Source organism: Alligator sinensis, unplaced genomic scaffold (genome assembly GCF_000455745.1).
Source record: "Alligator sinensis unplaced genomic scaffold, ASM45574v1 scaffold1010_1, whole genome shotgun sequence".
In the NCBI taxonomy this organism is placed as follows: Eukaryota; Metazoa; Chordata; order Crocodylia; family Alligatoridae; genus Alligator; species Alligator sinensis.
In genome coordinates, this window is record NW_005842624.1 from 639,398 (window position 1) to 653,584 (window position 14,187).

General features: G+C 39.2%; 1 protein-coding gene across 1 annotated transcript in view; it reads left to right on the forward strand.

Annotated features, from left to right (window-relative positions):
• MYCBP2 (MYC binding protein 2, E3 ubiquitin protein ligase) overlaps nt 1-14,187 on the forward strand; it is a 282,082-nt gene that overhangs the window by 177,460 nt on the left and 90,435 nt on the right. The window contains exons 46-50 of the mRNA XM_025215130.1: nt 568-712; nt 1,195-1,407; nt 3,846-3,901; nt 4,438-4,553; nt 8,714-8,811. Coding sequence (XP_025070915.1) covers nt 568-712; nt 1,195-1,407; nt 3,846-3,901; nt 4,438-4,553; nt 8,714-8,811 — 628 coding nt within the window. The remainder of the gene's footprint in view (nt 1-567; nt 713-1,194; nt 1,408-3,845; nt 3,902-4,437; nt 4,554-8,713; nt 8,812-14,187) is intronic.

Here is a 14,187-nt window from a genome sequence, read left to right on the forward strand (position 1 = left end):
GGCCATCCAGGAGTGCAGCATGTGGAGAGGGAGGGGCTAACTGGCTGGGGGAAGACAAAGTGGGATTGTGAGGCATATGTGAGTAGAGGGGAGCAGACACCAGGGGGAGAATGGCATGTGGGGACATGGTGCAGGTCAGGGGAGGGCGGATGGCATAGGGCTGAAGCAAAGTGCAGGAGGGTAAAGGCTTGGTATTGGATTGCCTGCCCTCCTCCTCCCCCTCCTGCCACTTGCCTTCTAGCTGCTTGCCCTTCTACTGCTGCTTTCCTTGCCACAGTGGTGAGGGGGATCAGTGTAAGGTGACACTCCAATAATTAGATTCTTCACTTGGAAAAGTAAGAAATTTATAATTTTCCATGTATAAACTTAATTTGGGGGGACATCTTAAATTCAAAGCCGTCTTGGATTCAAATAAATACAGTGCTTCAGAGTTTGGTTTGTATATCCTTAATTGCAATTCAAGGTAATTGTTTTAATGTTAGAGGGACAAGAGTTGATAATCTTTGTGATTTGAAAAGAATGGGAAACACTTTAACATTAAATGTTTGTACATTAACTTTGCTGTAGATGGCTTCAGCCAGATTCATATGCTGATCCTCAAAAGACATCCTTGATTCTAAATAAGGATGACATCCGATGCGGTTGGCCTACTGTTATTACAGTGCAGACAAAAGATCAATATGGAGATGTTGTTCATGTTCCAAATATGAAGGTAACTGTTTACAAACTATAATCACTTTGGCTTGTCTTTCACTATGTGTTTGTCAAAATCTTTTGTGGAACAAAAAATACATGCCAAGGTGGGGTCAGTGATTGAACAACAAAAAATAAATTTATATTCCAAATTAATTTCCTTACTATTCCTATGAAAATATCATCTTGTTATAGTGCTTACCAAGATTTCAGATCCTAAAATGAGGAGAGATGGGAGTAAGAGTAAGTCTAAGGGTAAAACAGTCTTTTGAGACTTAGATGGGTTTTTTATATAAGGGCTCTTAGAACTTTAATACAAAAAAATGGAAGTAGTAGTCAGTGAAATACCAAGCGTATGTAGAAAAGGAAATAAAGGCATCTGAGAAAAGCAGTAGTGGGAAACACAGAATAAGATTTTGGATAGGGAAATGGAAAAGGAAGAAAAAGAGAAAATGAAACTTCTTATTCATTAGGTTTTCGCTTCTTACTGTGTTTTGGTAGGTGGAGGTCAAGGCTATTCCTGTTTCCCAGAAAAAAACATCTTTGCAACATGAACAAGTAAAAAAACTCCAAAGGATACCAGGAAGTCCTGCAGCAGCTGCTTCCCCGGTCACTGACATGACCTTTGGAGGACTCCCTTCACCAAAACTCGATGCTTCTTACGAACCTATGATAGTGAAAGAAGCTCGATATATTGCTATAACAATGATGAAGGTAAATTAGTCATTCCAGCAATGCAGTTATTAGTTCCTATTTTCCGATGAACTTATAAAATAGCATTTTGTAAGATGAGGGGGGAGGGAAAGAACTGTGTTCATTAGACATGAGCTTCACAGATGTAGAATATAGCTCAGAACTTAAAAGAAATAGTTGTTTGGGTTTCAGCGATATGTGCAGACGGAATAAAATTCTAATCGGTAACATATGTATTAAGTACTTTTAAAAGGACCAGTTTCATAAAGTTTTAACACAATTATGTGTCTAATAAGTTGAGCAAAAGAAAATTTCAAAAAAGGCCATTCTTCCTGTCATGGAGCATAGAACCTGGTAACAGCAGACATTTGGGATCTAAAATATTACTGGTGGGCTATGCAAGTCATGATAATTCTACCCCTGCTTTCCTGTCCCTTTTCATGGAATTATTTTGGCAAGGAACTATTATAGCAGTGAGTACTTCCATACATAGGAGAAACAGAAGCACCGCTTTAGTACAAGGGGAAGACATTTTTATTCCAATTTCCTGACACCCAAATAAAAAGAAGGATGGTGATTTAATTCCTAAACTTGAAGGTTCTCAGTGCTTCCAACTTGCCACATCCAAGTTTAGAATAGTATCCCTAAGCCCATAATTACAGTGCTAGATCCTTAGGATTGACCTATCATTTTTGACCTGCAAGATGCTAGGTTTCCAGTCTCCATACATACATGGAGCATGCCCCACCTTCTAAACAGGACAGAATGACTATCAAGACTGTGTAGTAGTTTTTGGTTTATCTACAGCTTTGGGTTTTCTCCAAGTCCTTACTAGAAGTGGCAAGTCAAGGACAACGTTCACAACCTGGCTGATTTTGAGAGAGGTCATTTTATCTAGTGCACATTACTGTTCATCAAATTCTCCTCCTCCTCTTCCTTAAGAAATGAGTGCATCAGAAATTCACAGAGCAGCAACATGGGCCATTAGTCCCTATGGAGCATCAATAACTAGTGTTGCTTCTGGCATAGCTGTGTTTCATTCTTCAATAGTCTCTGAACACCTGGACAGCACATCTTGAAGAGCCAGTTGTTATAAAGTATTTGTTTTGGTTTGGTTTTTTATTGGGGTCATGAGTCAGTACTACATCATGCAAAATTCATAGCTCACATTGCTGTCAAGGTGGCTCTGAGCAATAGCCCTTCAACAAGGCTTCAAACACCTTTCTCATATAGGATGACTTTCTAAAATATCATTAAGTAGATGAGTGGAGAAATGTTTCCTCTATAAATACATAATGGAATTCATAACTGGATACCTGCTTTATAGCAGAAGGCATATAAGGAATAACATTGTGTGTTAATATGTTTTAAAATTACGCTGCATCAATACCGTAACAGTACAGGTTTTGCATGTGTGAGTAAAGAGCATGTTAATACCCACAGTCTTTAAATAAAAAATCGAAGCCTAAAGGTTTGTCCAGTTTTAACACAATCCATAATGACTTATGGATTATTCAAATGACTTTATTCTTTCCTGATTCATAGAACTGTCTCCAATTTTTATATTGTAGACATTTTATTAAATACCTGTGATTGCAACCTAGAAAGAACTCCCTTGCTTAATAGAGATCAGTTTAGGGCATTGGTCAGCAATATTTTTACCTGGTGGGCTAGAATGAATCACATCAGGTCTGAGACGGGCTGGCACTAGGACCCACATGCTGCTGCTGCTTCTCCCCACCACCTGGTTGTGGAGCAGGGAAAGCTACCAGCCATAGCACAGGCTAAGCAACCTGCTGCTCAGCTGCACTGGGGGCAGGGCCCCCACCACTGAAGTCCCTAACTGCGGACTGTATCCAGTGAATTTGTGAACTGATCTGGTTCAAATCCTTAGGTTGCCAACCCCTAGTTTAAGGGAATAGAATTGATAGTCTTTTTATCTCTGCCCTGGTTTAGCTTTAACTAAAAGTAGTTAACTTCCCATGGCTGTTTAGCCTATCTGAAATAAACTGATAATCATCATCCAACTTCTAATAGATGGGTTTCCTACCCAGTATACTGTAATCATTCAAATCAATGGTTGCAGATGGCTTAAGGATTATAAATGAAGATAGATCTGACTTAGCCCTAGAGTCTGGGTCTTCACAAATAGATTCAGGAATACAAGTAAAGTTGAATCTGGGGACTGGACTAGATGATGCTTGAGATCTGTTTCAACCCTATAATTCCAGTTTTTTTCAGAGGGATTATTCCTGAATTTTCATGAGTAATAAGTACACCCAAAATGATCACTTCACAGATTGTGTTCAACTTTGTATCGGTTTCCCTGTTAACACTTCATGTTGCACAACCAATTCAATTTCTATATTTGAGAAACTTTTTTTACATTAAAACTATAATAGTGTTGATCAAGTGCAAGATTTTGTTTTAGAATGTGATTTATGTATTTTGTTTCATAGGCTTATGAAAATTATTCTTTTGAAGAATTACGCTTTGCCTCACCGACGCCTAAGAGGTAAAAAAAACAAACAAAAAAACCCCCAAACAAACCAACAACAACAACCCCCAGCCCCCAAAGAACAGCAACGACAAACAAAAACTTGCACAGAATTTTCTTTAACTGTCACTAATTACACCCACTTCTTAAATCTTATTGATGTCAGAGCTGTGTGTTTTAACCCCAAAATAGACGTATTCCAGATTGGTTGATTTAGGTGTCAAAATTCTGGAAAGCATTTGCTTTATGAGGAAACCTCAAATGTACATTTTCTTTTTATATTTCGTAAAACTACAGGGAATTTTGCATACAAATGTTGAATGCTCATTTTACTTGTTTGAATTCTTCACCTGAATTCAGTCTCCGAGTGGAAGATCACATTTATTTACTGCAGAGATTATTAACATGGTTAAGACAAATTTAAGGCAACAAAATGATTGTATGAATGCTGTGGAATAAAAACGAAAAATAAATAAGTAGAACAATATATTTCAAAAGATATTCAAGAAGCTGATGTTTGGTTAATTATTTCAAAATTGTTTTATTTATTCTAGACCCAGTGAAAACATGTTGATTAGAGTCAACAATGATGGCACTTACTGTGCTAATTGGACTCCAGGAGCTGTTGGTCTCTACACTATTCATGTTACTATAGATGGCATTGAAATAGGTATTTGGTTTTCATTATTTTTACGCAACAGCAACAAGTGATCAGTTGGTATTTATCTACAGTATTGTTCTGAGGTTTTAAGTGAATGTAATATTCATAGCAAAAATTACCATATAGCTCTTGGATCAAAAGCATGTTATCCAGTCTCTTTTCTCACCACCCATAGAACAAACTACTCACTATTGTCAAAAATTGAAAACAGTTGAAAAATTGTACATTCTTAGGACTAACCATCTAAGGATATAACTAGATATGAACGTAGGAAAATGAGTAGCGATTAGTGGACTTCATCCTTGACTAAGCATATATTACTTGACTAAGTAACAGTCTAGTAATGGCAGAAAAAGACCTGGGGGTTACAATGGACAGTAAGCTGACTATGAACCAAAAGTGTGCCTTTGTTGGCAAGAAGGCTAACAACATACTGGGCTACATTGGTAGGTGTGTTGCTAGTAGGTCAAGGGAAGTGATTATTCCCCTGTATTCAGCACTGGTGAGGGCACATCTGAAGTATTGTGTCTAGTTTTGGGCCCCCCACTACAGAAAGGATGTGGACAAATTGGAGAGAGTCCAGTAGAGGGTAACGAAAATGATTATGGGGCTGGCACATATGACTTCTGAGGAGAGACTGAGGGAACTGGGCTTATGTAGTCTAGAGAAGAAAAGCCTGGAAAAGGGAATTTAATAGCAGCCTTCACCTTGCAAGAGGGTGGAGCTGGACTGTTCTCAGTGGTAGCAGATGACAGAACAAGGAGGAATGGTCTCAAGTTGCAGAAGGGGAAGTTTAAGTTTGATATTAGGAAAAACCTTCTCACTAGGAGGGTAGTAAAACACTAGAACAGGTTACCCAGAGAGGTTGTGGACTTCCCATCCATGGAAGACCCGGCTAGACAAGGCCTTGGCTGAGATGATACAGTTGGGTATGGTCCTGCTTTGAACAAGGGGTTGGACTAGATGACCTTTTAAGTTCCATTTGAACCCTAATTTTCTATGATTCTAAGCATGTATGCAGTATATAAGTTTTGAGGAAGAGAAAAAGAGAAAGTGTCTGTATTTAGACATTCTTGCTAAAATTAAGCATTTTAAAAAGGGTTCTTTAAATGTGTCAGGTGGAAAGGCAGACAAGGGAAAAAGAGCCTTTTGCTCAAGGAGGTGAGCTTTTAACCAAAATATGCAGTAGGCAGAACTGCTCAAGTGCCTACTTTGCTTCAGTTTTCATTTAAAAAAAATAAAGCTATAACATGGAGACTAACAGTATAAACAAACAGAAAATGGGAGAATTCTGACAATAATAAATGAAGAGTGTAGCAGAGAACTTTTGACAAACTTGAATTGATTCAAGTCAACATGAACTGATGAAATTCATCTCATTTCTGGAGGAACTAGCTGCATTAATGGTAGTATTGCTTGTAAGACATGGGAAGTGGTAGTACTATGTTCAGTACAGGTTGGGCTTCAGCTGGAATGTAGTTTTCTAGTTTTGAATGCCGCTATTATAAGGACATAAAGGAACAGAATGAAGTCCAGAGGAAAACAGCAAAGATGATAAAGGGGGTGGAAATCAAGTTTTATGAGGAAAGTTTGAAGAAAGTATGTTTAGTTTGGAGAAAAAGATTTGGCATGAGAGCAGTTTTCAAATACTTGAAAAGCTTTCTAGAGAAGAGGAGAAAATTCTCTGTAGCAGGGGAGAATAGGGGTAATAGTTTTAAAATACTGTAAAGATGAAATCTCAGGAATGACTTCCTAACTGTAAGAACTGTAGGACAATGCAGTGAACTGCCTAGGGAACTGAAGGAATTTTCTCCATCAGAGATTTTCAAGAAAAAGTTCAGTAGGTTTAAAAATAGTCCTCCGTTTGTGACCCCTAGGCTAGGGACATTCAAAAAGCCTGAGCCTGAATTGATTCAATCTTTGCAGGTTAGTCTAACCTGGCTAGGTTAAATCACTTGGTAACTGCACGAACATCCCAGACATACAGGCACATACCTGCAGTGGCTCAGGCTAGAAGCTGGGGGCAGCTAAAGCAGCCCTTCCTTCCCTTAGACACCACTGAGCTGAGGGGGGCTTGACCAGGCCCCTGCAGGGTGCTCTGATTAGCCCAGCAGGGAATTGATTAGTGTTTATCACCCCATTAAGAAAACAGCAGAGATACATTACCTGTTGATTCAGCATGGAACATAGCCAGCATGTGGTCTGCTAGCTAATACACAGACACCTCTTGGCAAGGCAGAGGGGAGGGGGGAATTCCTGCTTAGTGGGGAAGGGGGGAGCAAAGAGCTCTTCTAAAACAGCTTTTCCAAGGAAGGACATTAAGCTACCTGTTGATGAGCTCCAAAAAGCCTGTCTGTCTTGGCCGTCTCCCACAGCATGGACTGTAGCCAGCATGTGATCTGCTAGCTAATGCTAAGGTGTCTGCATAAGGCAGACAGGAAGAGGGAATAATCCCTGCTTAGCAGGGAGAAGCCAGGCAAATGCTGCTGTGCCTGCAAGTTTCTGCTGAGCAGCAGCCAAGGAGCAGAGGGGAGGGGCCAGCCCTGCTGTGGAACAGAGAGCCCCGCCAGCCCAGAGAATATGCTGGGATGCTGGGGGAGTCTGATTTAACTTAAACCAGCAAGGGGTCTGGGACCAACATTGCATAAACCAGTTTGACCCAAATCAGTTAAGTCTGATACTGCATTCAATCAGGTTTATCTTAAACCAATTTTAGCCATTCTAAAACTGGTTTATGCACACTGAACATCTGTTCTGTTACAGGTTTAAACCAGTTTCTGATCGCTTAAACCAGTTCATGTAATGTCTGTCCCTAGCAGTGAGGTCCTTTCCTCTTCCGGAGTTCTTTTGTTTTATTCAAAGTATGAAAGCATTCTTCCTTCAAGCTCTCGTTCATATGTTTTTATTTGTGAGTGTACTCAGCCCCTCAGGATTCATATGGAGCCTTTTTTTCTTTCCCTCCCCCCCCTCCCTCTTTTTTTTAACCAAAGTAGTACTCATAATAATGCACATTCTGGTCCCTCCTCTGAGACTCCCTCCCACACCACTAAGTGAAAGGGCAGATCACACATTCTGTTCTTCAATATCTTTCAAACACTTTCTGCTTTGCTGCTTTACTTGTTTTACTCAATATTTTTCAATGCTCATTTTGTTCCTTTGGCTCTTATTTCCTCTTCCTATCAAAAAGACATTTGTTGTTTCATTTTGTTTTTCCCCGTCCCTTTTGGTGAGATTTTGGAAATACCCACCAGCCTCTCATTCAAGAGAGAGGCACTCCAGTTATGGTATTGGTTTATCTGCCATCAAGTTACCTTTTTTGCTGTTTACCTCTCTAGTCTTTGCAGTATGACAGCAGACCATTTAAGTCATGTCTGGTCTGCCTACGAAGAGTGGGAGATCAAGAATTCCATTCTTTTGCCTGTTTTTGATAGGGTCTTCCAGTGATAAGAGCTGTTTGCAGCCTTGTACCAAACAAAGTGCCAGTTCTTTGTTCCAGGGCTGGTCTTAGTTCAGGTTCCCCTTCTGATTCCACTGTAGAAAGATCTATTATATGCCTTCAGTTCCCTGACTCCATGGGTTAAAAAGATGCATGAGGACCAGTCTCAAATTAGCCTGATTATCCAGACAACCTTGATTCCAAGACCTTGCACTTAACCAGGTCAGACTGCATTTCTCTCCTATTGCTTATTGACCTGCTGTCCCAAGACAAAGGTACAGTACTCCATCTGGATCTGTCCTTGGGCTATAATAGCTGCTTAGATGCTGGATCGTTCCACAGTTAAAACAGAACTGCTTGTCCCCTGTTAAAGATATACTTACCCACATCAGAATAGGTTTCTGTGAAACATATCTACCTGACACTAAAGCACTTTGCCTCTGATTAATATTGTTCGGCAGAACAGATTTCTCCTCTTCATAAAGAATAAATATTGTTTTGTTTGGTTTATTTGTCTGATTGAGCACACCTGAAGTTCATGTATTTAGTATCATTTATGCTGCTTTGGGTCCCTGTTAGACACTTTGTGCATTAATGAGCAAGACAGCGTTTTACAGCATGCTAGATAGCCAGGTCAGAAATAATAGTTAAGTCATCTGATTGCCATATGTGCCTTTACAACAGTTTTAATTTTCATATTTAACTTTTACCATTAACCTTTGTTTGATTACAGATGCTGGATTAGAAGTGAAGGTAAAAGATCCTCCAAAAGGGATGATACCACCTGGAACTCAGCTGGTCAAACCAAAAGCAGAACCTCAGCCAAACAAGGTTTGGAGAACTAATAGTTCAAATAATTTAGTTTCTTTGCATGTTAGCATGTTGAGATGGTAATTACAGAATATACGTCAGAATATTTTTTAAACTACTTTTAGTTTTTGAATATCTACATATAAAAAAGGGAAGATATTTCAAGGCCTTTCTTGTTGCTTGAGTTCTTTCCACTAGATTTGAAATTTTCACAGTAACTGGCTTCCACTTGGTATGACACGCAAGCACACAGGTAATTGAACAGCTGTCATTTAACAACCCTGAGATTGTTACCAGACAAGTAGTAATGTCTTTTATTTGGTGCTGTATTTATAATGCAGGGTAGGCAAACAGTACTGGGTTCAGAGCAAAAAATTACAGGTTGAAGCCAGCAAGGGCAGCTACAGAAACAATTTGAGCAAAAATCTTCATCCACTTATGTTTGCAGTAAGCGCTGAAACTTTTATTTTGATGTTTATTTGGCCTTTGCTATTTGTTTGGTTGCATCCCCCTCTTTTGGTCTCTTCACTTACGATCATAGAAAATCAAGGTTGGAAAAAATCTAAGGCGGTCATCTAGTCCAACCCATGCTCAAAGCAGAACCATCCCCAACTGGATCATGCCAGCCAAAGCTTTGTCTAGCCAGGTATTAAAAACCTCCAAGGATGGAGATTCCACTACCTCTCTGGGTAACTTGTTCCAGTGTTTTACTACCCTCCTAGTAAGAAAATTCGTCCTAATATCTAACCTAAACTTCCCTTGCTGCAACTTGAGACCATTGCTCTTTATGTCATCTGCCACCGCTGAGAACAGTCTAGCTCCATCCTCTTTGGAACTGCCCTTCAGGTAGTTGAAGACTGTTATTAAATCCCCCCGTAATCTTCTCTTCTACAAACTAAATAAGCCCAGTTCCCTCAGCCACGTTCTCCAACCTTCTAACTATTTTTGTTGCCCTCTACTGGACTCTCTCTAATTTGTCCACCTTCTTTCTGTAGTGGAGGTCCAAAACTGGACATAATACTCCAGATGTGGCCTCATCAGTGCTGAATGGAGGGGAAGAATCGCTTCCCTTGATCTGCTGACAACATTCCTACTAATGCTGTTAGCCTTCTTTGCAACAAGCGCCAACTCTTGGTTCAGATTCAGCTTGTCCACTGTAGCCCCCAGGTCCTTTTCTGCAGAGCTGCTGCTTACTTAGCCAGTTGGTCCCCATCCTATTTCAGTGCACAGTATTGTTCCATCCTAAGTGCAGAACTTTGCAGTTGTCCTTATTGAACTTCATGAAATTTCTTTTGGTCCAATCCTCCAATTTGCCTAGGTCTGTCTGAATCCTACCCTTACCCTCCAGCATGTCTGCTACTCTATGCAGCTTGGTGTCATCCACAAACTTGCTGAGTATGCATCCTATCCCATCTTCCAGTTCATTGATGAAAACCTTGAACAAAACCAGCCCCAGAAGTGACCCCTGGGGCATTCCACTTGATATTGGCTGCAACCAGATATCAAACTATTGATTATACTACAGTTTGAGCCTGATGATCCAGCCAGCTTTCTTTCTACCTTTAAGTCCCTTTATCCAGCCTCTGCTTCCTTATCTTGCTTGTAGGAATGTTGTGAGAAATTCTATCAAAAGCCTTGGTAAAATCAAGGTATATCAAACCCATTGGTCTCCCTGCATCCGCAGAGCCAGTCATCTTGAGGCAATCAGATTGGTCAGGCGTGACTTGTCCTTGGTGAATCCAAGATGACTGTTCCTAATCACCTTCTTCTTCAAGTGCTTAGAAATAGATTGCTTTGAGGACTTGTTCCATGATTTTTCCAGGGACTGAGGTGAGGCTGACCGATCTGTAGTTCCCTCCTTCCCTTTCTTAAAGATGGGCAATATATTTGCCCTTTTCCTCTCCGTTACCTCTCAGTTACCTCTCCGACTGCCACATGTTTTCAACAATAATGACCAGTGGCTCTACAATTGCATCATTCAACTACCTCAGCACCTTCAGGTGCATTGTATCTGGCCCCATGGCCTTGTACATGTCTAGCATTTCTAAATAGTCCCTAATTTTTTTTTCACCACTGTTGGCTGCTCACTTCTCCTTCCCCTTCCCACCTTTCTCCCAAAAAACCTCTGCTTCCAGGTGAAATAGTCTGGGAGATGACCTTGCTGTTGAAGATAGAGGTAAAAAAAGGCATTGAGTACTACAGCCTTTTCAGCATCATCTATCACTAGATTGCTTGCACCATTCAGTAACTTCTTTAGTCTTACCTATGCTTCTCTGCATTTTCCCTTCCTCTTCTCCCTGTTCCCTTTTTCCCATTTCCCATCAGATCCATTTTAAGTGGACTAATTTTTAAAGTATGTTGATATTTTTGTTGTACCTACTATATTACCTGTTACCTAAAAATATTACTATCAGGCAGACTGCTAGGAGTTTCAGTGGGCAAGGAAAGAGTAACCTAGTAGGTTAGGTTATCAAGCTTTCTGTTGAAAATAGTCATTGGTGATAAACTGACACCCAGATATCCTTTTCTAGAGTTTATTATTTGAGGCTTCAGCCTACCTCAAGAGCCATAAAAATGTGGCAAATACACGTTTTTCTCCATTTAATTATCCACAGAAAGAAACTGGCATACCTCCTCCTCATGTTCAGGATTTTGTTTTTAGGGTCCTTCATAGTTTTCATGGTCTGAAAGAAATTGGGTAATCTGACAAAAGTAATTGATTTCCTAGTTTACAGAAAATCTTGTGGCCTTTCAATGATTTCCCAGCCATCAGTATTTATGACTTATTGTTTTCCTTGTCTTATTCATTTCTCATTCTTCACCTTTAACAGCTTTGCTCTGACAGTATTTGCTACTTCTATTCATGCTCTTGCTCTGTGGAAGGTATGTGGCAGCAGTACCTGTGACTAGATTGACTTACTCTGCTATTCCTTTAATTGTTCTTTTGAATATATTCTTTGAAGTATTCTCCAGTTTGCTGGGTGGTGGGGGGATTCATGGAGCTAACTCGTTTATCTCTTTCTCTCTTTATCTGCACTGTGTTTTTTTCGGTCTCATCTGCAAATACTAGTTCCACTATTGTCTCCGTGCTGAGGGCTGACATCCATCTCCAGAACTATCTGTTGTCCTTACTAAAGTATAGATCTCTCTCCAACATCTCATTGATTCTTCATTACCTGGAATTCAGCATGGCCAAATCTCCAGCTGCTCCCCACAGGCATTCCCTATGATTTCCTTTCTCAGTCACTTGGAACAAGATGACCATTCTGCCTTTCACTCCAGCCTGTAACCTGGGAATGGCTTTTTAATTCGTCTTCATGCCCAGTTTATTTTTTAAATTGTGCAGATTCCTTTTATATAGCATCTAAAATACAGTGTTCCCTAACCATCACACAGCAAAAACTCTCACCCTGCCTCATGAATTCGTGCCTTCTTTTTTTGCTTGCCTTGGCAAATGGATCCTTGTACTACTGATAACCGTTCAGAATGCTGCGGCAAAGATCATTTATATTGTGCATGTCCCTCCTCACTCATTCTCTTTTCCATATCACATCAAACATAAGTACTTTAATTTTCAAAACCCTTCATGATCTCTTTCCACCATATCCTTTTGTTTTTGTTCAGAAACAAGAGGTAGACTTAACTTCCTTGTTTGGACTCTGGGATCAGCTCTTTCACTCACCTGCTAAATCTTTAAAAATTAAAAATTTCTGTGCTCCCTGAAGTGCTCCCTATAAACCTCTACAAAGCTAATTTCCTTAAGTCTTCTTTGCTAGGTTGCCTGCAAAAAATGTGATGACTAGGCTTTCACCAAGAGTACAACTTTATAATGCTGATCGATGTCATCTCATTGTTTTCTTATACTCATCTGTCTCCACCTGGTTATCCCGCCTTAGACTGTTGGCTGTGTGGGGCAGGGGCCATCTTTTTGTTCTATGTTTAGAGCACTTAGCATAGTGGAATTCTGGTCTGACTGGAGCTTCTAGGTGTTGTATCAATAATAAGTGCATTAAAGATTTTTTTTCTTAGGCATATAAAGAGTGACAAAATACTATCTCCTATGGGGATTTTGTTTGTTTGTTTTTTTTTCAGTTGTAAAAATACATTTATTTGATTTGATCAATGTGAATCAAGGAATTATGCTGAAAAATGTGAAAATAATTAAATAATTGCAGGGCATTTTACTAAGAATTGATACTACAATAAAATGGGGATATTTGTGGATACACTGATAAGGGCATTATAAATAAGACACAAGAACTGATTATTCTACTCTACTTATTGCTGTTGAGGCCTCAATTACAATGTGTCCAGTTTTATGCACTTTCTCTGTATGTCTAAACAAAGTGATTCCAGAGGAGAGCAACAGGTATAATGTATAGAAAATATGACCTCTCCAAAAACCTTCCTTCATCCTTTTTTTTGTAATTATTTGAATTAAACTATGGAACACAACTCAGCTTAGCAGTGGAACTTACTCAACTTAACATTCTGCCAACCATACAAGGTAGTATGAATGGGTAGAATTAGGATTGCTCTTGGAAGTGCAGAGGAGGAAATAATTTGCATATTTTTGTAATGCAAAGTTGTTTTAATGTTTGTTAACTTTAGTGACTTCAGGGTTAATTTTTAATATTGGTTAGCATTGGTTCAACCATTAGATTATAATATTATGTATATGGGTTACACTGTGAGAAAAGACACTAACAGAGCATTCAAGTTGTGTCTTGGGTAGAGAGGAGGGTGTAGAACTGTTATCTTCACTGCACTAGTTTCTTCAGGATAATCTATCAGGAGGCCTGAGTCTCATCTACTTAAAGCCATTACTAGAAGAGATCAGACCAGTAATTGTCTGATGGGGGATGTGGACTATCCATCCAATCAGCTGTATATCTGTAAGCCTGTCATAGATTACATGGTGTACTACTTTCCCTCCCCTCCATTATTACTCATCCATTGTATGAATCACACAAATACTTCATGAATCAGGTTTTAATACGATTATCTTAGCATGTTAGTTTCCATAGATTTGGCAACAAGTGTGTCCAAACTGAAAATGCAGTCAGTTTTTAAGTAAATTAAACTTACAAAACAAGTATATAAATAACATTTTAGCGTTACTTTTTCTGTAAAAACACTTTCTAGTGAAAACCGTAGTAAAAAACATGAATTATTTTAGGGAATTATTTTTTTTCTTTAAAAAGAGCATTTATGTCAAATGGCCTAAACATCTGTATTTATCTGATTTCTTTTCCCTTATGAATCTGTTCTTAAAGGTCAGTTGAAAAAAAAATTATATTAGTTTTCCTGTCAGTTTTTTGTGGAAGGAAAAACTGTTAACTTTGAAAGAGTAAAAATTACACAACCTCCCTTGAGTTCCTGCATGTCTCAAACCAG